Source organism: Equus caballus, chromosome 16 (assembly GCF_041296265.1).
Source record: "Equus caballus isolate H_3958 breed thoroughbred chromosome 16, TB-T2T, whole genome shotgun sequence".
NCBI classification, from domain to species: domain Eukaryota; kingdom Metazoa; phylum Chordata; class Mammalia; order Perissodactyla; family Equidae; genus Equus; species Equus caballus.
The window spans coordinates 33,033,304-33,057,905 of NC_091699.1; the positions used below are offsets into that span (position 1 = coordinate 33,033,304).

General features: G+C 38.5%; 2 protein-coding genes across 3 annotated transcripts in view; one reads left to right on the plus strand and one right to left on the minus strand.

The window, feature by feature from the left end:
* The window catches only part of TAFA1 (TAFA chemokine like family member 1), a 465,614-nt gene extending 451,671 nt beyond the window's left edge, over positions 1-13,943 (minus strand). For both annotated transcript variants that reach the window (XM_070238651.1, XM_023620101.2), the window contains exons 1-2: positions 13,463-13,943; positions 11,411-11,531 (exon numbers count right to left, since the gene is read on the minus strand). In XM_070238651.1, coding sequence (XP_070094752.1) covers positions 11,411-11,528 — 118 coding nt within the window. In that variant the 5' untranslated portion in view covers positions 11,529-11,531; positions 13,463-13,943. The remainder of the gene's footprint in view (positions 1-11,410; positions 11,532-13,462) is intronic.
* Positions 9,787-24,602, plus strand: part of LOC138918141 (uncharacterized) — a 115,778-nt gene continuing 100,962 nt past the window's right edge. The window contains exon 1 of the mRNA XM_070238350.1: positions 9,787-10,899. Coding sequence (XP_070094451.1) covers positions 9,787-10,626 — 840 coding nt within the window. The 3' untranslated portion in view covers positions 10,627-10,899. The remainder of the gene's footprint in view (positions 10,900-24,602) is intronic.

Below are 24,602 nucleotides of genomic sequence, written 5' to 3' on the forward strand. Positions count from 1 at the left end.
CATTGATAAGGCAGCCTTAGATTATGAAACAGTAACAAAGAAAAAAAGTCTTACTTTCTCTTTAATTAGAATAATACAGTAGTCTGCCCTTATCTACAGTTTCACTTTCCGCAGTTTTCAGCTACCCACAGTCAACCAAGACCTGAAAAATATTAAATGGAAAATTTCAGAAATAAACAATTCAGAAGTTTTAAATTGCCTGCCATTCTGAGTAGCAAACCTCATGCTGGTCTGCTCAGTCATCCTGTCCCCAATCCCGTGTCACCCTCCCCCCAACTTGAATCATCCCTTGGTCCAGCGGATCCATGCTATATATGCCATCCACCCATTAGTCACTTCATAGCCATCTTGGTAGTTAGATTGAACGGTATCGCAGTGCTTGTGTTCGAGAAATCTTTATTTTACTTCTTAACGGCTTCAAAGCGCAAGAGTAGTGATGCTGGCAATTTGGATACGCCAAAGAGAAGCCATAAAGTGCTTCCTTTAAGTGAAAAGGTGAAAGTCCTCGACTTAATAAGAAAAGAAAAGCATATGCTGAGGTTTCTAAGATCTACAGTAACTTTTATTACAGTATATTGTTATAATTGTTCTAGTTTATTATTAGTTACTGTTGTTAATCTCTTACTGTGCCTAAGTGATAAATTAAGCTTTATCATAAGTATGTATATATGGGAAAAAACATAGTATAGATAGGGTTCAGTACTATCTGCCGTTTCAGGCATCCCCTGGGGATCTCGGAACACAGCCCCCGCAGATAAGGCAGACTGCTGTACAGAGTTTCTCCAACTAGTTTAGGGTCATCGCTCCACCTTATCCCCCTTACCTGCCTCTAAATCTTTACTTGTTCTGTTCCTTTGGTTGAACAGGCCACCGTTGATGTTTTCCTACTAGCTAACTTGCTCCCCAACATTCAAAGCCCAACACAAAATCGCCCCCCTTCATGAGGGCTTCCCAAATCTTCTCTGCTCAGAATGAATTGCTTTGTGCTTTATGATCACAGAGCACCCTATCTGGTTAGAGCTTATATCACAAGCAGCTTTGCATCATAGACATAGAGTTAGAGAAGAATGGGGAAAGGAATCAAAAATTCCTAGAGGTAATAAAAAGAAAGTTTTACAATTCTTAGAAGTCAATGGAATTGTCTAAAGCTCCACTATCTTAAACAGTAGTTACTACATATGTGTGGCTTTCTAAATTTAAATTGGATTTAATTACATTTTGGTTCACTCTTCTATTTTTTTGATGAACTACTTCATGGCATGCATTTTTTGGATAGGAGAGTGTTCTGCAGATGGTCAGTCAATTACCCCGCATCAGAGATGGTTAAAGACTCTCAACTTGCGTGCCAGTGTCAATCAACTGATAGGCGGTGCCTGGAGAAGGATTGAAAAAGATTCTGAAATCACATCTAGGCTCTGTGGGAACATTCACTGTGATTGATTACCTAGGCCTGTGATAGATAGAGGGCTGGAGATTGGCAGCATGTATGCCATAAATCTGCCCTTACTTCTAAACAATCCTGGGAGTAGCTGTCAAAAATGTTGCCCTACAAATGTTCACCCAGTGACCTAGTTTCTCAAGCACATGTCCAGTGCATGGCATCTTGCATTTTCATCAGATAAAGAGATTTAAGGAGCTACAAAAACAATTCAACTAAATAAGACCTCATCTGGAAAGATTCCAAATGGCACATTCTCCTGTCTTATGTCTTACCATTTCATTTCAAAAAAATGACTTTATTTTTATTTTTTGCTATGTCACGTATTTTCAAATTCAGAGTTCTACGAGGAGCTGGCCTCCAGTTAGAATTTCTTCATAAAATAGAGGTGTTCAAACTTTCCTGACCACAGCACACTGAGGTGGTGAAATTCCAATTCCTACCTGTTTCCACTGGAAAAATACTTAGGTAACAAATACTTGGAAAAATACATTTATGAATCACTAATTATTTTTATAAAATAAGATGAGCCTATTAACATGCTCATATATTATGAAGTGATGCCCTATGGATGTAAAAATAAACCAAAAATGTTACCTATCTTGAGAATTATGTTGCATTGGTTCACAAGCAGTATATAAATGATGTCACTATACAAGTGTCACCATACAAATAAGTTTGAGGGTGACTACATGTACATGTTTTACAATAAAGATATAGATGAATCATTTCTGGACCACAACTCAGGAATCTCTTAAAGTCTAGTCTTTAGCAAATTTAAAATCCAAAATATGCAAAGATGCATCATTACAGACTATAGGGTTAATGAAACAGCCCACAGCGAACTTAATTGATAATGATGAAAGTAAACCAACACTAATTTATAATTAAAAAGCAAGGACCACAGCAAGTGAAAATCACTAACAACTAAAACACTCAAGATACTCTGATAACAAATTACCCTTCCCAAAATTGCATGAATTCTAATTATTTGCATGCAGGCATTTCGCAATGTTTCCAAGAGCTGGCAGCCTGTTTTCTTAGTGGAATACTAAATCAAGGCAGCTCAGTAAACCTTAGTTACATGTCATTCTAGCAGAATGATAACTCACTGGTATACTAATAAGCAACCTAAGACTAATAAGTATACTAGTAAGTATCACATATAAAATGAATGCACTCGAAATCTTAAATCACTTGCCCAAAAGAACAACAGTTGCAAAAAAACTTTTGGGTCTGGAGATAAATTTATAGCCCACCAGTGAACTGCAGACTAGATTTTGAGAACTTCAATAAAGTATTAAATTAAGTGTTTTATATAGGCATCACCATGCTGCCTGATGCTGCCCTCTGTTTTATTACATTTACAGATTACTCTTTCTCCCTAACGTTAATCTAAAGGAAAGTTAATTGACATTTACCTGTGATTCAAATGAGACCTCTGTCCAGGCCTTTGGCTTCGTTATATAAATGCTCTCTATCAGCCCTCCAGTGACAGCAGCTAGCTGCTTACAAAAGGCTCAGAGACACTCAGCGTTCTAGCATATTGGGTATAACCCAGGATCGAACTAAACCATGGGCATAATTTTAAAGCAGGTCAAGGGACATGTGCATAGAAATTCCCCTTTTGGCCCCACTGCCTTCTGCCTCTCTCTACCTTGCTTGCATTAAAGAATTTGATAAACTCATTAGGAATCATAAAATATTGGAGCTGGAGATAATCTTGTCTGAGGTCACACACGACATCCTGCAGGTGGAATATAGTCCTGAGTCAAGTTTCACTTGGCCCATCTGACATTTAAAGGATAATGAACTTACACATAAAATTCTAGGTTTCTGGCTTGCCTTGTACCATTGGATGATCTGGTCACATTGAGCCCATCTCGGGGGTAGCTAAGGATGTGTTGTGCCCTCTGGATGTACATATGCTCTTTAGTCATCACAGTTTTCAGCATTTTGTAATATCTGGCCCCCATGCTGGCCCACTCATTTTTGTGAACTGTCTGGTCTGTGAAGGCATTTGCCTTGTCCATCTATGAAATCATCCGGAAAGTTTGCAAATAGTTTTAGCAGAAGGCTTTTAAAAATATACAGAGGTGATTCTACACTGAATCTTGCTCTATCAAATGGATAAAATCAATGACCAGATCATCAGGCAGCATAAAACTTTATTATTTGGCAGAATATACTTAACTGTTTGTGGAATGCAGGGATTGCCTCCTTGGAGCTGCTGGGCACAATATGAAAATCATCGATTCCTTCCACTGCTCTCATCTGTGGCCTTGCAATTGACAACTTAAGTGAGATCCTGAAAGCTCTGGTGTCCTACCTGTGCTCTGGTGCTCTTTCCTCATCAACATTTCATATAAAAAAGGCTTAACATGGAGCTTTCCCACCAGTATTTGCATTATTAAAGGATATAAAGTTCTGACGTAGTTGATCAGAAAATATTATTGAATACCTACACAGCATTTATTCAGTGGGAAGGAGGACCTGCTGGTCTGCTGACCCAGATCCAGGATGTGTTGTCAATTTCAAGAGCATTGAAGTGCTTTTCCCCTCACTGTGGGGTAGCTCATCTTAATCTAGCAGCTGGCATTCTGTATTCACTTCAAAGCATGCAACTCAATCTGCCCACTCTTCATCCAAGTGGGAAATCAGAAAAATCCTTTGGACATATACAGACCCAGTTAGCTTGGATTAATTCTTGGGTAAAGTGGAAGCACGCCTAGAAAAGAAGATCTGGTAAGGGTGCAGTAGCAGAATTGAGGCTGGGGGTGTAGGAAGCTTTCCTCCCTTCCAGACTCAGGGTGAGGTTTGGTTTGACTCCTTCACTAAATGGAGGAAGAATCCACTTAATAAGTAGGCAGATCACTCAGAATATCTAGCCATCTTCTGAGAGAAAATCTTAGATAATATCATTTCTCTTTTCTTTCTATGGATCTCTATTACATAAAATCAGAGACAGAAAAGAAATAGTGGACCGACAGGTTCCCTAAGTACTTTGAGGACATTATATTTGGAGAACATGATTGGTTTATGCAAATTGTTAACATAATAATTCATCTTGTCTTTACCCCAAAGAAAGTAAAAATTGCTTATCTGGTGTTATTTTCTCCTTGCAACAAAGATGAAGTGAATTTGCCTTTTGATACCAAGATTTGAAAGCAAAAGGCCTTTCCCTATTTGCTAAGTGAAGTTTTTCATTCCCTCAAGACTAAAACGATAATATTTTTTAAATCTCTAGGGAAAAAAAATTCATACCATGACTGAAAATTTTAGAGATTTAATTTTTTACTACAGTTGTAAGTATATTCTTTGGATTGTTTTGATTAATGGAATAGCTACCAAATATAGAATAAAGTCAAACATCGGCTCAAAGAGGTTGCGCAGATACGCAAATACTCACATGTGTATGTTATGCTGGCAATTTAATGTTTATGTTATTCTCCATTTGAACTATCTCCTAAACACACAAACAGACACACATGCATCCATTCATACGCACACACGAACACTCGCACACATACTCACACACAAATAGTAACAAATGAGGGAGAGTTTAAGATTCCACCAGAACAGTCATTCCTTCTTTCCTTAATAATTTCACAAATATTTTCTGAACACCTATTATATGTCAAGTTCCTTACTAGAAGTGGGAGATAAACAGATGAATAGCACAGGATTCCAGAATTATCTTGGCCCATACTTCTCAGCACATGTGATATGAACAGGCACTATAGATGTCGACCAAATAAAAAAATGTTTGCAAAATTTGAATTACACACAATCAGATTTCCTATCTGCAAATCTTTCTGGAACTTTCATACACCTACATGCACTGCAGATCTCCAAGAGGCGAACATATCATGCAGCGAGTGCTACCCCAACAGTCAATAGCTTTTTTCCAAGGAGCATCTTGAGGGGACAGTGTTTTGTGAGCTGGGAAATGCTAGCCTAGACATTTTATTGGATTAAGGCTCTGAGAAAGAAAGGGGCCTCATGGTATTTTCCTCCCTATACTTCCTTCTTTTTCCTTAAACTGGAAATGTTGTTTGATATATTTCTAATTTTGTCATAAAACTCCCTATAACCAATATTTTGAGCTTTTTATTAAAAAGCAATAGACACCCATACTAAAACAAATCCAAAAAATACAGAATTATGTGAAATAAAAACTCTAAATTATTCCAGTCCTCCTACTAGTTTGAACTAACACTGTATAAAGAATGTTCATATATCCTTTCTGACATTTTTTATGCATGTGCAAATATTTTTTTCTCCAAAATTATTTTGAAGCTGAGCATTCTATCCCTTGTTTTCTTTACTCAGCAGCGTATCAGGGACGTTTTTCCACAATAGTACACATATGAACATATCTCAACCTTTGCAATAGCTACATTGAATCCCATTGTGCAGATGTACCATGATCTTTTTTACTGGTCCCCTTTTGATGGAGATGAAATTCCCTTCTAATTTTTTGCCATTAAAGTTACTGTTGCAATGACTAAATCTTAACATACATCTTTTCACACCTGTCCAGTCATTTTCTTAGAATAAGTGTCTACAACAGGAATTGTGTCAGGTCTTACACTTTTACATTTTGGGAGATATTGCCAAATGACTTTCAAAACCTGGTGTACCAATTTATACGCTCAAGCTTTGAGATTTTTATATAGTGTAAAATTGGAAGAGTTTTTAAAAGTTCAAGTTCTCTTCAATGAATTTTAAGAAATCAACAATTAAAGGCTAATGTTCACTTGTGCCACTTCTAAATATTTGCTTACACTATGGTATAACATCTATTTTCCCAAACGACAAATTGAGGCCATAGGGTTGAGCTCACATAAGTAACAGTATTTATATAGCATTGTAATAATTCTCTTATAAGTCCATGGAATCAATGGAAAATATTTACTTGCATCTCTACTTGGTTTTGATATTTTGGGGTCTTACCAAATGTCCATAGCATGCTCTGACTCTGGGATGAAGTCAATATTATCAATCAGATGATCAATGGATTATCCCTAGCACCAGCTTACACCAAATAACAACCTGTCTGCTCTAATCCTTAGGCCAATTCACTACACTTAGCAACCTAGTACTGGTAGGCATTCTTAAAAAGCCAATACGCAACCACTGTTGTTCTCACTATTTCTTTTATATTACAATTATAAAACAATCTTTTATTGTAGCATACCTTGGTATTCTAATGCATATTCTTCAAGTAGTTTTCAATAAAGCAATATTGAACAATAAGGTAAAAGTAAGTATAAGGCACACAAGAATGCTTTTTAATATTTTAATTAAAAATACCACACCTTAAAATGGATAATGATGTTCAGTATATAATAATAAAGTCATAAATGAATACCTCTAAATATATAGTTTGCTTAATATAGCTTTAAATCAGTCTAAGTTACATAGATAATTCTATTCAGAGTGATCTTTTCATGTATCATTTCCATACACCCCTGTCAATAAAATAGCAGTGACTCAAGAATAAATGATTTATTAGGCACTTATAACTTCTTGTCTCATGTAATCTATCTATATAATTTTAAATTACTAAAGAATCTCAAGGATCTTTTTTCACTAAAGTATTTTGAAATGATCCATATTTTATTAAGTTTCAAGGACACCCCCACCCCACACCCACACCCTCAAAATTAAGTAACAATTAAAATTGCTGTCATGATTCATATATCCATGAAGGGAAAAAAAAACTAATCCTAAGTTAAATTTAGCAAATCACTCATCCTTTTTTACCTGTTACACAACAACTGATTTATAAAGTGTTGAAGTTGTCTATTTGAATTCCCTGAAACAATGGAACACCACTTTTGAGTTTTCATTGTTTAGTTTGTCTTTTTTAAATTGTGTCCTCCTTATAGCTTTACTGTATATAGATTTAAAAAGGCACAAGTATTCTTCAAGTTGTTCTGGTAATTTCCTACATCATTCCCAAAATAAAAACTTGATTTAGCCAAGTATTAAATTATTGATATTAAAAATCTGTTAATCTATAGCACATTTTACTCATTTGTGTAATTTTAAAATTCACTTTCATTTGATTGACTGTTTTAATCTTCCTTAACTAGTGAGTAACTGAAAATAAATGGTGCATTCCTAATACTATAAATATGAAAAATAGGGAGTACTCAGGGACTGCAGGGGAATACATTAAAATCAGTCAGTTTTCTAGTTAACATATTCTCATTCTGTTTGTGTACAAACCCACTGCATTGAGACGACGGCTTACACATTCACGGCCTCCCAAAAACATTGTCCGGATTTCATGTTTTGACAGCAGAAATTGGCCCAAATCTCTAACCATTTCCCCTAAAGGACCCTGGCTGACTGGTGCCATCCAGGTGCGGCACAGAACGAACACAGGGAACATCGCGTCAAATTCCACTCATCTGTCAGTGTAGTGGATTATTTCTTGAGAGACTGAAATTGGCTGTTTGGGATGGGAACACCATCAATCTTCCTGTATAGGGGATGGCGAAGTGCCTGTAAGAGGCTGGCGAGAGGGGGCCAGCCGTTCCTAAGCAGGTGAGGAGGCAGCTGTAAGGCCTTCGATCTCCTTTCATTCAGGGCTCTGAGTGAAAGATTTGTCATTTTTCACATTTGCTGGATACTTGGTATGCATGCAGTGTCTGCCTGCTCCTGCTTTATGAAAGAGGCGATTTTTCAAGCTTAGGCAAATGTGGCAAAGCTCGGGGTCTGCTGGTGTCTCATTTTTTCTCATCATGTCACTTGTTTTAACGGATTTGAGAAAATGAGATTTTTTTTTTCCTTTTTGCTCATTTATCCAGCTATTTATTTATTTATTTGCTCATTTAGGGGTGGATTGTCACAGATAACTGGCCCTGATTTCTCTCTTGTTTTCATACACATTTCATTAGTGTCCCTGAAGATTTAAGACCCACAAGGGGAGACGTCACAACTCTCATCAAAAAAAGCATATATTTACTCTTAAAATCAAAACAGAAGATGGTATTAAAGTTGATTGTATTCCTGACTGAAAGAATCTAGAATATTGCTAGGTCCAAGATCTATCGCTTTAATCTTGGCAGCTATTGTTGAAAACCCAAGAAAGTTGAATAAACGTATTACATAGAACTGTTAGACTTTTGGTTTAATATCATTTTGATCTTTCTGCATCTAGAAAGGAGTATTTATAGTTTCTTAATTTCATCAACGAATCTGAAATGAGTTTGAAACATATAAGCACTTGGGGTTGAAATTGGTTTCATTGCTGCAGTTTCTTGGGGTACCTGACGCAGAGATCACCCATACATTGGTGATAATAAGCAATTTCTAGAGGTAGACAACGGAAAAAACAAACATTGAGTCTAATTTCAGTTGGAACCTAGTGATGTGTCTCTCAGTTTAAAACTATAATATGTTGATAATAAGCCTCATAAAGACATGAGTTTACTTATTACTAATATCATAGCCATAATCCTCCACCAAAAAAAATCTCATATATTAACTGATGAATAGAGATAGTCTAGGTGAAAGGTCATTGCAAACTGCACTGTTTTTCATGACTATAAGCATAGAGCACAAAATAAGGCACATAGCATTTGGGGGCATATTCCAGCCAAGTACCACATAGTTAAAAAAACAACAGCAAGAATAAAAACAACATTTTTGTCCTGACCCTACGGATTATTAGCTCTGTATAAGCAAAACTTCATTCATTCAACATCTCTGACATGAACGATTATAGTTTATTAAGTGGCGATGTCAGTAATTCCTGATATTTATGAAAAGCTTTACATTTTTCAAAGCACTTTCACGAAGGTTATTTTATTTACTACCCCCACAATGTCCCTAAATGGGAAATTGAGCTCAGAGAAGAAAAGTGACTTGCCCAAGGTCACATCACTAATGTTAAGTGACAGCAGATGCCCAGTCCTGAGCTCTGCCATCACCACGTGCTGCCATAGCCGCTACCTTTCGGAATGGGTTTGCAGTTCAAAGGAGTCCATGTATTCATATAACTTAAAAGTTTTCACGAATTACGCGACAGAGCTCACACCTCCCCAAAGAGCCTACTTGGTACGATTATTCTGTGCACCGGGAGACATTATGTCCTCTTTGGGACAGACTTCCAATGGCAGATAATGGCTGCGTGGTCTCAAACCAGTCACCCAATCCCTCAGGGCAATGGGGGTAAGGGGGTTTACTCCTACTTGTATAAGGATTAAGCCAAACAATGTGTATTAACCTTGGGAGCGTGCCTAAAACACTCACAATAGTTATTTTTGTTATCTTTTCTTATTAAGTATTACAGTGACTGCAGATTCCCCGTATTACTTGTATGATTATTTAACATGTCAAAGGCATTTTTGCCAAACAGATTGGTGATTAACCTATTGGAGGTAACGTGGGGCTTCCAGAACCCACGTTTGTTTTTCCTCCGCCCCCGCACTGAAGCCTGGGGGAGTCCGGCGGTGCGCGCTCCAGGCTCAGGACACACAAGGCAGAAACACAAATGCACAGCAGCGGCAGAGCGGTTCCCACGCCCACCTGCAGGGGCACCAGCGCCCCCTCGCCTTCCCTCCCCAACCCAGGGCGTGGGGAACGAGGGTGGCAGGGGTCCAGAGGTAGCCCCCAGCCTCTGCCCCAAACTCAGCCCCTCCACACGCCTCTCCTCCAGGGGCGACCCAGGCTCTAGCAAGCAGCAAGCTGATGCGCTCGACTACAGCCTGGTGCGGACGCGCAGGAGGACCCCGGGCTGCGCCCGTGCTCTTTGGATCCTGCCCCGAGCCGGGAAGCAGAACCCCTGGAGGCAGCAAGCAGCGCCCTGGGAGGTGCTTCTGGAGGACTGTGCGGAAGAGCCCAGGATCGGTGCCCAGGCCGGCTGCGCAGCCAGGGAAAGGCTGGACCGCGCAGCTGGAGGAAGCCAGCGCATGGGAGGAGGCCAGGAATGGATTTGGAGAGGGGTATGGAGGGGCTGGGAGCACTGGAGAAGCGAGGATCGGAAGCTTGGGAGCGCAACTGGTCCCCAGAGCCCGAACTTGGCGGTCGGATGGGAGGGGGAGGTGGAGAGTCGGGTGGATGAAGGTGGAGGGTGGAGTAAACGGATGCAAAGGCTGAAGCTAAACAGAAAATGGAAGGAAATCTTTCCGGGAACCAGGGCGGGTAAGGACAATCAAGCTGGGGGACAGTAATGAGAAAGCTGGAGGGGCAAAGAAGGAAAGAAAAATCCAGACTGAAGCGTGAGGCCATGGAAGGGGACGAAATAGACTTTGAACAGAAAAACGAAGAAAGCAAAATGCGTCAGGAACTCAAAATTCAATATGAAAAAAATCAAGATAAAGGAACTTGTCCCTCATACTGGCGAGAGAGAGAGAGAGAGGAAAAAAAAAAAGCCACCGACCATACTAGAAGAACAGAGAGTGAAGGAAGGGGAAAAGGAGAAAGATTAAACCAGACAAGAAATAGTAAGTTACTTTTTAATTTCTTTTTCACTGACAAACTACCTCCAAAGTTAATTTTGGCACCAACATCCCCACAAAATCCTTAGCCACATACACACGGAGATTATGGGATCTACACTAGATAAAAATGCCTCCCAGGAACATACACATATTATTTTATTAGGTGCAAAGATCATATTTTGCGTCCCTAAAAAAATCCTCATCTTGAAAGTTATCCCACCTTTTGCAGAATATTTTGCAATTGGCCAAAGCATCCAAAACCAAAAAACCTTTTAAGGTCTGTGCAAGGTGGTGAGGGGACTCAGAGAAAATGACCTTTTATGAGAAGTTAATAGAAACACCTCCAAGGCATTTTAGTATCCCCCATTTCCCCAAAGCATCCAACCAACAATACGTCTTGGAATTCAGAGGGAAGCTGCCCACACTGTAGCACTTTCTGTCACTTGCCTTCAACCATCTGTTAAGGAGACAGCAGTAAGACAGGAGGCTGCAGTGGAGCCAGCTCCGGACTTACCTGGTCGGTGCAGGTGGTGCTGCTGGAAAGTGTGCTGAAGGGATCCATGGCAGAGCAGCATTGCACAAGCACTTATCCACAAATACAGGACCCAGGACATCGCAGAGACCATTGCCATTCTCTAAAGAGAACATTAGACAGGAAGGATTACCGCCAGCTTCAAGCCCCCAGCTCAGTCAGTCCCACTGGCAAGAGAAAGGGGGTCTCAGACGTCATGTCCCTCTGCTACTTTGCTGGCTGGAATTAATGACCCAGCAGAGGTCACGCCGTGAAGTGAGATTGAGGGAAGGCACGCTCCAGGAGATCATGAATTCATTTTTGAAATTCTGCAAAACCAAACTCCAAGGATTGCCAAAATATAAAAATAAATGAAAGTTTTTGACGATCAGTTAGGCAGTTTGAAACATGTATCCTGACTAAACATCCTGTTTTACACAATGATCTTTAAGCCATAGTTATTCCAGGCATTGAAAAGCTGCATACTCCTGTTCATTCTAACTTCATTGCAAGTCTGACATAAGCCTGAAAGGAAAGAGTGGATTCTTTTTTTTTTAATTCTACAGTCATGAATTTTTAATCAGTATGCTGTCTTCTAAACTAAGTAATCATTTCTCAGAGGCATGTTGTAATCTCCTGATAGAACCGGTCTTTTGGGCTGGACTTAAAACCAGAAGGAATTGTCTTCAGCCAGAATGAGTTTCAGATGCAAGATCTAGGCTGCTTTCCTAGAGCGAGCCATAATTTACAATATTGCTTTGCCTCCTAAGATCCCATTGTGGCATTTGTTGTACAGGGTTGATGAATATGCATATACAGGTGGTGTATGTATTTATGGATGAACATACACCTCTTAGGCGCTGAAACTTTCACAGTCTTCTCTGCACCCATAAGGATCTTAGGAGCTACAAAGGCTCAACTGTGCTACGTATAGTCCAATTTTTTAAACAACACCTTATGCTGCATTTCATATTGCCAAATTAATCAAACTTGAAACATCGTCCTTAGTCAGCCAGTGATATGGAAGCATTTTCTATACAAGAATCCAGTTAAGTATATGCTTTTCTCTTTCACAGAGAGAGCTTTGGAACCAAGACTGTTTCTTCCTTCTTTTAATTTCCACTGTCAAATCATACACTTCAGGTATTTCAACTGTACGTTTAAAAGCTGCTAGTGACCTCCCAGTGTGGCTTCTTTATTCATGGAAATTGGTATTCTTTCAAAAACTGTGATGTTCAGAAGGCAAAAATATACATTGTATATATATGTATACAGGCATAATACAGGATAATTTATGGGTTTTAGGAGAGAGACGTAGACTTTAAGAAGGGTTTTGGGACTGTAATAGGCAAATGGTGACAACCATAATTAAGTGCAAAGTAGGAAAACATTATTTTCAACAGCATGGTGCCTTTCATGCACCAGTCTGTGATTCAGATGGACCACTTACTTTATAATTAGTTTCACTGCCCACTGTTTACTTTTGTATACAGCAGATTTAGCCTGATTGTCTTCAGAACTATCAGCATAATATAGATACATTCTCTTCAATAGAGATAAATAGCAACACCCCTCCTGTGAATCCTGAAATGAATGCATTTGGGGGCCTTTTCAAAATACTCTGCAAATTATAGAACGACAAAACAGAGGTGACTGTGGCATGCGTTGACTGCTTGAGAATTTCAGTTAAAATGCACTGGAAATTCATCTAAACTTGAAAAAAGCTTACCACAATCAAAACTCAACAGTTTTTCAGTGACTCTGCTTTCTCTTGCTCATTTCTTCACCCACATAGATCTTAGCACTCAAAAGATTTCTGTGACTTGATGTTTGCAATATTTTCCTTCTTTCCATTTAACTTTCTTTAATTCTCAGCTTTACTTCCAAGGTTCCCGCATCTTGCTCTTACTGCTCGCTGTCTTACCAAGAGGTTGTCCTTATGTTAATCAGTGTTTCCCCCAAATAATGCATCCAGCCTTACATAGTTCCCTAGATATGACTGAATAGGTTACAAATCTGCTTTCTGAATCTTAAATCCTTAAAGAGGCTTCTTACCTGAAAAATCCAGCCAAGAGCAGAGTACTCTATTAGTGTTCATTGGAAAGCTCTAACACTTTCTAAAATCCATCTGTGCCACAATTCGAGATTTTTAAAAAAGAGCTTCCCAGTAATCTTCTTTATCAGGATTAAAAAATATATTTTTCTCTTCCGATGCTATTTCCACAGTAAAGAAGACATAGGGTTCATTCAGACTGTATTGTCAGAAAAGGAGCCAAGGTTTGAGGGGTGGAAACCTTGTCATTTTCACCTTTAAATCATCTCCTGGCGTCACCTCTGCCTGACGAGACCTTTGAAGTGATGGTGAGATAATGTGCAGTTTCCTGATGAGAATCAGTTTATAGTTAATGACGGACCATCCCCACTCCAGTGCATTCGGGGCAGAGTAAGGCAGCAAAATGTAGGAGCCAGGCTGCTATACGGTGCTGGTGCTGTAAGTAGCAGTAGTCTGTTTCAATACATCCCTCCTCTGTAAAGTATCACATGTCTTAAAGTGACATTACCCTCTATTACAGCCACGGTGTATTGTAATACCTGCCCACTAACTCTTCAACAACTCAAGCAGCACTTTAACACTATATTGTCTGGCATGCTATGTTAGACATTTTACTGATACCATTCATTTGCCGAAAGAGTAAAGAGGGAAGGAGAAACAAAAGAAAAAAGCATTCTGCAAAATATTGCTAGTGTTAATAGGTGTTATACTTCTAACAGTAAATGAGAAAGTGAAATATAACCCATTTCTTACCTCTTAATGTTCTTTTAGCCAGTAAGTTAACCATAAATATTGTTAGGTTTATATAAATTAAGTCTATCGATTGTTTTGGCAGCTAAATCTGGGAATATGGTATACCCGGAATACAAGATAGATGTTTATATGAATAAGCCCAATAAAAACCTTCTGAGTTTTTTGAACATGTTTAATAAATAGAAATATGTCATTTTCAGCATCGAAGGCTGGGTTTTGACAAAGAAATATGCCCAAGGCACTTTTTTTTTAAATTTTCCTCTCCTTCAAATTACATGCCGGGATGGGGAGAGGAAAAACTCAGAAGGTCAACGTTTCGTTTCTAGTGCCATGGCGTGAACATTTTCTTCTTTGGAAATATAGTGTGATGGTACCTGACATCAACGATGCATATACGGTGACCTAGTTTTCACTTATAGACTGCACTGGCAATGATTCTCGGAAATACTCATTCAGTTATTTCAGGAATCACTTATAAAGCACCTACTGTGTGTTAAATGCTTGGGGACAAGGCAGAGAACAACATCGATCTGATCTCCACTGTACTAGATCATACTGTCTAGTCTTTCATATTATTTCCCAAATAAAGCTAGTTTTCATAATTTTCCTTCCCTGAAAACCTTTGGAAATGATTCAGAATACTGCGCCTTTCACAAGCATTATAAAGAAGTTTCCATGCTGCAATGCGTCTTTGGAAGCCATTCTCTTTTCTCTTGTTACGTAGAGTGAGAGAATGAGGGACCCTTCAGACTCATCAGTCTTTCCCACGGGTCTTTCACATTGCACAGTATGCACGTAATAGCTCTTTGTAACATAACAACTGTTTATTAAACCTTACCACTAAACAAATCTCAAGATAACAGTAAATGCTAATCTTAGAGTTAAAAATAAGTCAAGGACGTCAAAGTTCTAGTTGGTATTGCATGTTTCATTTCTGTGGTTTATTATTGTTGTGTTGGTGAGTATATACAGAAAGTTCATGCCAACTGTGCAATATCAGGACAAAAATAATAATAAGAGCAGTAGCAAAAGCTAATGCTTATTAAACCGTCACCATGTGCTAGCACTACTTTATAGTATATTGCCTGTAAGGTGTAATTTAATCCTTTTTACTAACCTCATAAGATAAGTATTATTATTATTATCTCCGTTTCATGGATAAGGAACCCGAGAGGGGACAGGGAGATTAAGAAACTTGCTTAAGGGAGTATAGTAAGTGATAGAGCAGGTTTCACACCCGAGTGGTCTGGCTCAAGAGCCTATCTCTTAAACACTTGGACAAAATACCTTATGGGAAAAACAAGCCCCCAAAATTAACCATTACATTTTCTTATTTAGCATTAAGACGATCTCAAAAAATTATTTATTCTTTCACGAGGCATGTGTTAAGTACATTCCATACATTTGAAATATAGAAGTCTGGAATATAGTCTTTATGATTTTTTTGGTTTTGTTTTTGCTATGCTAATGCATAAAAATTAAAAGGAAGTTCACATTCACTAATTAAGGTTACCATTTTGAAAAACTGCAACCATTATGTTCTTCATTTCTAGGGATTAAATTGACACCCAACATAGTTACCTACCTACAATTCAGTTCAATTTAGTAAACTAGAAACATGTACTAATGGATTACATCCAAGGCACTGAGACAGGCATTGCTGAAAAATTTAAAAAAAAAAAAGAATGGAAGAAAGACTTGCTCTTTCAGGTTTAAGTAACTCTGTGTGTGTGTGTGTGTGTGTGTGTGTGTGTGTGTGTGTGTGTTGGAACAAGATATCAACACTGTTCAACATTTTTTCTTCCAAGTACCTTGTAGTCCATTGTATAACAGCCAATGATCATTTGTCCTAATAATAGAAGCATCAACAGATATTGACATTTAAGACCATTTCGTCCATTCTCCCAATTCAAAACAAAACTACTCTTACACTTTTCGAAGAAGTTAGTCCTTTCCACCTTCTGCCCACGGTAGAATTGCACTTCCTGGTTGTGTGAGCTATAAAGTTCTGACCGATAAGGTGTAAGCAGAACTGATGGTATTGCTTTGAGGCTGGAGCCTTTAATTGTTGAAGCGACACCCTCCACATCTCTCTTTGCCTCTGGAACAGAGACTAGCACTATCAGCTGGATCCTTGAGTGACTACACAGAGCAGAGGCTCTCCCCTAGTCCTACCAACCCGTAATGGATGCACATAGTGAATAAGCAATAGTTTGTTCTTAGAGCAATTGAGACTCAGGGGCTACTTGTTATTGTGGCATAACATAGTCTGTCCTGATTGATGAAGACTTTAACTTGTATTATTCATGTATTCATCAAGTTTTTATGTTCCATGTACTGCCCTAAGGCCCGAGGAGACAGCAGTAAACACATCAGACCAAGTTCCTACCTTCACAGAACCCCCTGCAATAGATATAGATTTTTTATCAAAGCAGTGATAAATCCAAAGCATTGATTATTGCAGCTGAAAACCCTTAGGGTTCTTATAAGCCAAGAGTTATAAACTGATCTCTCATGTGGCCCATGATCATGTTCCGCTCAGCCATGTTGTTATGCCAGCACAATATTTCAGAATGCAAAAGGCTACAGCACCATTCTCTTAGCCCACCAAGTTTCATGAATTCAAGATACCCTAAGGAGTTGGGTGTTCAAACCATGATCCAGGCCAAATGCCTAAAGACACACATTCAAATAGAGTATGTAAGTTTATGTACATTTGTGAGAAAATCCTTTTCACCAGAACTCCTCCCCCTGGAGAAACCCACATTTATACAGAAGAAAGGCCCAGTGAAAATAATTGGGATGAAAGCTGAAATGCTCAGAATGATTAAATAGCCAAGAATATTCATCAAATTGCCCTGCATAGTAAGAGGCAGGGGGAGGGAGAAAAGGGGGATTGAGGATGTAATGAGGTGGAAACCTGGAGGGAGGAAACAAATGGTGGGGGGCAAAGAGGCAGAGGATAGAGAGAAACACATTAGAGGCTCAGGAGGAGAAGGACTGAGGACCAAAATGGTCAATGGGGATTCCTTGGTGGAAAACTGTATCCTGTGGAGGATAACTCTTCACTGTGTCTGTCCAAATGATTATAAAAGTCTTAAAAAACAAAAACCTCACATATACTTTGAGTTATTAAGTTACTTGAGAAACCCATTGAAGGGGCTGAATCCCACATTCAGGCCAAAAGCACCACCAGGAAATCCCTCATTCCACTGATTACCACACTTTTCTTTTCTTGGCATTAGAAATGAAAGCCATCCTCTGTTCAGTTTAAGAACAATCCGCTTAATAATTTAGCTAATTTTAATTTACAAATGTCTAGAAAAAAATTTGAGACATGCAAGATTTTATGTCTATGCATATTTCTAAATTGAAAAACAACTAAAGGAATTTAAATAAATTACATCTGGACTGAGAAACACGCCAAGTTTCAGTCCAATGCAAATTAAAGTGGCTTAGATATACACCATTTAGATCGGCTCTAAGTATTTCTTGAAATAACACATTTTGGTTGTGATTTCACAACCCTGAGGGTTTTTCTTATTCCGTTTCAGTTGGCTGATGAAAATGGAGGCATGGATGAAAAGATCATTGTCATGGCACCTTATCTCTAATCTATATCCCTCCTGTAGCACCGAAGCCCAGTTTCTCTTTTCTGTAGTCACTGGGGCTGCCCATCAGTTGGCTGACACCTATTTTAAATCTCTGATCATGAGTAAGCAATAGACTTTTTCCCTAAGCTAAGAAATGTTACCCTGTCTTTCTCCCAGAGCCCAATCGCATAGATCATTTGTGTTGTATCAGTTTTTTTCTGGAAGTCACCTGAAATTTCCCCATCTACCATGGAGTCCTACTATGTGCTCCAAACCAGATACACAGCAACATCCTTAGCTTATCAGTTTTACATTTAGGGTCTTAATAAATTGTACATACTTGTCTTATTTACTTCTCTATTCTGTATCCTGTCTTGTTTCAAAGTACCTTTAATCTAAGAAGAGGAACAGAATGATTAAAAGAAAGTAGATGAAGTATAACAAGAGAATGGGAGTTGATAAAAATAATGATGATGGTTGATGATCATATAATAATGATGATGATGATCCTACAGTCATGTGTCATTTAACAACAGGGGTACATTCTGAGAAATGCATCGCTAGGTGATTTTGTCATTGTACAAACACCCTAGGGTGTATTTACACAAACCTAGATGATGTATAGCCCACCACACACTTAGGCTATATGGTACTAATCTGATGGGACCACCATCATATATGTGGTTGGTCGTTGACCAAACCATCCTTATGCAGCACATGACTGTACTATATTAATAGCTGTTTGAAGGGGGGTCTTTTTACATGCCAAACCCTGGGCTGAGCCTTTACATGCTGTGTCTTATTCACTACTCATAGGAGTGCTAATAGGTCCATATTACAGTGATCTCTATTTTATAGGTGAAAACCCAAATTTCAAAGAAGTTAGTGATTGAACTAATGTTGCACCTCTAGTAAGGTTGAAGAACTATGATTCAGACTCATCTCTGATTCTCATAGCCTAAACTCTAAGCAATCATATTCTAGGCAAGCAATATTAGAAAGAAACAATAAATTTTACATCATAAATATAAAAGGCCAAGTAAACAAAGTAAGATGAGCCTCATGTGAAGTTTGAACATGAAATGCAAACCGTCAAGTGATACAGAGGAAACCCTATTTTGACTGTTCAAGCTTCCTAGCAGTAGAAGTGAAGAAGGACCAGTTATTTCTTTAAAATACACAGCATCCACAAGGTAAAAAACTTAACAAAAGCCAACAAAGAAACAAACCAAAAATCCAAGCTGCTGCTCAAGAAAGAATAAAAATCATTATTAATAACAAAATAAGCAGAAGCTAAATCATTTTCTATAAAATTGGTGATGTTCAATGCTAATTTGGATCTGGATACATCAGGCAGAATTTTCAGCAACAAAGAAAAGGGAGATGGAAGACAAAATTTTTCTTAGGCTGGAAGAAAAGATAACCTTCACGTAGGAGTCTCATTTTTCACCTCCAGCAGCCTATCTCTGTAATTACTTTATCAATTATAATTCCTTATTGCTTATCTTGTCTGTCTTCCAGGCAGAGGAGAAAGAAAGAATAAGGTCATTTCTTTTGTTCTTCCACTTCCCTATTCTCCTTTTAGAACAGAGAGAAAGTTGAAACCACAACAGCTTTGCCTTCTCTCTAATCAAAGTAATAAATAAACTATCGTGTTAGAGACCAAATGGTCTCTTTATTACAAGAGTATGAACATATATTAAAAGCACATAAAGGTCATGAAAATATCTGCTTTGATGACAATAATAAAAACAATAACATGGTTTATTTGGTTTATAAAACTCTCAGATCCATAGCTGGATTCGTAATCACTGTTCACCAAATCCACCGTGATCTAATGGCCCTTCACTTACTCAATGGTTTAAGCCAGAAAGGAAGACTCTCTTTGCCATCTCCCTCTCCCTCATGAACTCTGCATCCAATCAGTCACTTTCTATTAATTTGACTTCCTGTCTACGCCTCAAATCTGTCCATTCTCTCCCTCTCCATTCAAACACCCTTGCCCGGGCTAGCATCATCTTTCACCTGAACTGTGATAATACTTTCCCAGCTAGCCCACCTGCCTTCACATGTGCACCTCCCACCCATCTCTTCCCCATTCTGCAGCCAGAGGGAATGTGTTTGAGATGCATGTTGGTCAGGTCACTTCAGTTATTTAAAAATCTTTCAATGATTTTCCATTGAGCTTAAAATAAAACCCAAACTCATGACCATGGTTGACAGGGCTCAGCATGATCTGGCCCCTCTCTACTTCTCTAGCCTCATCTCTTATAATCACTCTCACTCTAGGCCCCTGCTACACTCTTCTCTTGGGTCTTTGAATGGCACAGGGAAACTTTCCCCCAGTTGTCTTCTGTAATGCTCCAAACCAGATCAAGTTTCTCCATGGTACATGCTATTACAGCCCTCAGGATATCATCTCTCTAGCCTTAAGTACAATTGTAAATAACTATTTCTGGAATTATTTGCTTGATATCTGCTTTATCTTCTTACTAGAATCACCATGAGAGCAAGAAGAACAAGCATCTTGTTAACTGCTGTATCTTCATAATCGAGTATATAGATATACATATAGGTATAGATAGTGGACACTCAAATGTTTACATGAATAAATGAATAATAATGAATGAATTAAAAATAAAATATGAGTTCACTATCAAGACGGCATGCATAATGAACTGTTTTTCTAGAAATAAGTAGGTTTTGTGCTCCCTCCCTGCAATAGCCTTTGCTAGTTCTTTTGGTAGCCAGCAGCATGCATTTATGAAGTGGTGACACATATTCAGGATGACTGCCTCATTCTGTGTTACTCTCTTGCTATGACACTAAGTTAAGGAAATTGGCCCATACATTGTTTAAACCCATACCTACCTGCCACTAAATCTGTGTTGGATTTTTTTGTTAGAAGAAAAAAAATGAAACTCTCTGAGATCTTCAGCCTTGGTTCTCAATATTTGATATCCAAATATGATCCAATGGAGAGCTCACAGTTGAGCCCTAAAGAATAAAGAAAAGTCTACAAATGTTAAAAATCAAAAGAAGCACCTAGAATTTCGTTATATTGAACGTAGAAAGGACTCCTCCCTTCCAGAGTCTCCTGGTCCAGCCTCTCTGTTCTAGAGGAAATGAAAAGCCCTAAGAAAGGGAAAGAGGCCTACCCAAGGAATATAAGGCGTTCCCTGGCAAGGGTGACATAAAATGCATGTCTCCTCATCTAATGTTCTCTCTCTCTCTCTCAGCACTATCTAGTAGAACTTTCTCTGATGCAGAAAATGTTCTGTATCTGTGCTGGCCAAGATGGTAGCCACTATCCACCTGTGGCCATTAAGTATTTGAAATGTGGTTAGTACTGCCAAGGAAATGAATTTGTAATTTTATTCAATTTTAACTAATTTAAATTTAAATAGCCACATATGGTTAGTTGGTACTGTGTTGGACAGCACGGTTCTAGAATATACCAGCTAAATCAAGGAAAACAAAACCTGTGACATCGAATAATTTTCAGTAAATTAGAAGATTTTAAATTACTTGATAGCAACTTTCCAGGACAAGGATAACACAGAATGAAGGAGGTAAAATGTGCTTGGTTACAATTAACAGGAAAAAAACAACAAAACAAAACAAAACAAAAAAAATTCAAAGTGGAACAAATAGTAAAGAGGGTGTGTGGTTTCCTAAATGTCGACAGTCCACAGGCAGGGCTTATCTCTAGGTGGGTTGGATTCAGCAACTCCACTAAGCCTTCAAGGACCTAGCTCATTTCCAACTCTCTCCCTGCCTTTCAAGGCATTGATTCACTGTAAGGCAGGCTCCCCACCATGTATGAAACATGGCTGCCCACAGCTATCCGGGCTATGTGCTTCCTCATTCACGTAACAGCAAGAGAAAGGATTGTTTTGAGAAACCCTCCCAGTGAGCAAGGAAGATTCTTTCCTATCCTCCACCAGCAAACCACTTCTCATTAGCTTGACATGGGTCACCTGCCCCTCCTTGAACCACTTTACCTTGGCCAGGGGAAAAGAGTACATTTTTAGGCTTAGAGCTTCACCACATGCCCCACACCCAGATCAAGAAAGAAATCAGCTTCCCCCAAAAGAAATGAACCAAGTGAGAGACTTGTGAAAAGTAAAGGAAAATTAGGACAGTAGTGAGTGAGAAGGAATAAATATTAAAGACATACTCACAACGTTGACTAAAGCTAGTAATGTTTTCATATGTTCTTTTGTGACTAAAGGATTTTGATATTTTTATAATTTTTTCTACTTATAAAGTAAGATTCATATTTTTTGAAAGGTAGAAAAGTCAACATCTAAACAGAAAAATTTAAAAGTCATCTATAGTCTATCACAAAGATTATCAGTACTCACATTTAAGTGTGCGGACACTTGTCCAAATATACCTATTTGGTTTAGTTGCTTTTTTAAAACTTATACTTAATGTAGAATATATTTTATGATTTGCTTTTTTTTCCTCTGAAAAGACTACGTTTTCCAATGTCAGTAACTATTCCTCTGATGGTGACCTTAATTTACTTAACCAATCTAAACTACTTTCGTTTCTCTAAATATTCCACATCCATTTGTTGCTTGTAAATTGTGGTTGATCTTACATTTATGGTAATAAATTTCCTACTGTGTAAGACAGAAAATCAAAAAAAGGAACATTTTTCTTCTTCTATAGAATCCTACATGACACCAGTGGTTAACTACAACAGAAAAAACATAAATCCCCTTTGCCTGGTGTGGCCTTCAATCCCATTAACTTTTCTTGACTTCCCAGGTTTGTATCTGATTTGCCTTCAAGTAAATTTCTTTTCTGGTCTTTGTCTTATTACTACTGTAGTTGATAATCTATTCTCTTTTATCTGGTTTGAATTTTAATTATGGGAAAGAGATAATTTCAAGAAATAGAAAAAATATAGAAAAATAGAAATATATATTTTAATCCATATCTCCTTGGGCCTTCCTCCTTTTATTTCTTTATTTTTTGACTTAGTCAGTGAGGCAGTAAAATAGAAGAGCTAAGAGAATGGACTCTGGAGTCAGACTTCTTGGGTCCTTATTTCAACACCACCACTTACTGTTGTTGGATCCTATGTGAGTAACTTTACGTAAGTTGCCTCACTGATACCGAATTCAATGGATTATTGTTAGGACGCATATCAGGGTGCCTAGAATATTACAAGTCTCTATAAAGTTTTAAAATTAAATTTGACTCCTATACTATAACTAAGATTTTGCTCTAAATTTTAAGATGCGTTCTTACTTCTCTACGTCCTTGCAGATTCAACTTTTTCTATTTGCAACATCCTTGCTCTCCTCCCCTGCATTTCCACTTGCCATCCCCCTTCCCCTTCCTTCTCTTAAATCAACCCACTTTTCTAGAGTTGGTTCTGGTGCATCATTCTCTGTGGAGGTTTTCTTGGCTTTCCAAGTCTAGGTTGGACACCCCTCCTCTACACTCCCATACGATTTAGTGCCAACTGCATTTGCTCAGCATCTACTGCTCTGCGACATATTTGTCTATTTCCTTGTCACTTCACTTCACTAGACTATAGTGCCTTTCGGTTCTTCAAACATATATGCCCTTCTTGACTCAAAGCTTTTGCACAGTGTTTCCTCTTTCTGGAACATTCTTCCATCTATTCTTTTCCCAAGTGGCTTTTTTTATCCCTCTGGTCTCAGAGAGACTTTCCCTGACCTTATCATTCCTTGTTTGGAATTAAGCAATGGTTTTCCAATGCACAGAATATAATGTCTGATTTTTTTTTAAATGTAGACTACAAGGGCCAGCATAAGCAATTTCTGCCCACACGTCCAACTTGAATATCATTCCATTCCTCCCTACCCGCTCCCACATTCACCATGCTCCAGTCACTCTGGTCTTCTCTTACTAACACATTCAGGTATTCATTCATTCAGCAAGTATCCATTCAACAAACAAGGTACAGAGACTAGAACTCAAAAGTGGTACATGAGATAATCATTGCCCCATCTCATACACTCCAAATACTTTCCAGACCCAGGGCCTTTATACGTGCTATAAGCTCCTGTTTTATTCATCACTGTTCACTCACCATCTGGCAATGTACCTGGCACATAGTAGGTGCTCAATCAATATTTATAGAATAGATGAATAAATGTGTGTGAATGAATAAACATAGCCATTTCTCACTTATTCATGTTTTAGGTGTTTTATGAATTTGCAGCAATATTCTAAGCAAGTGGTTGGCAGTGGGCTGAGCAGGGAGGAGGCTGGGAAGAATTTCAGATGATGTGTCTGTATGTGTATGGGTGTTTGTGTGGGAATCTGAGTCTGAAAATGCCTAAGTGTATCTCCAACCACATCCCAGTGCCAGAGAGAAAGGCTTTTCGCATTACTTCTTGCTTTCTCTCATCCACCCTTTTGTCCTTATCTCCTAACACACCATATTGACAGTACGCCTTCCCCACTCTTGGCTTCCACCTTCACATTTAGGTATTTTTTCATACTGTAATGGAGAGCATGTGGTATCTCTGGGATCTCAGCTTAGAGAGGAGAATCTAGCAGATACTACTTTAGAGTAGAGGAGAAGAGAATTATAAAAAGGAGTTCAAGGGAAACCTTGGACATGACTGAAGTGGGTAGAAGAATGCACTTGAGCATGCCCATATTAGATTGCCTAAATCTAAAATTCCCTAAATCTAAATCAGAGGTCCTCAATCTTGGCTGTGAATTACAATAACCTGGGAGGTTTTAAAACTCTAAACACCCAGGTCCCCACCCAAATCAAACAAATCAGGATCTCTGGAGGTGA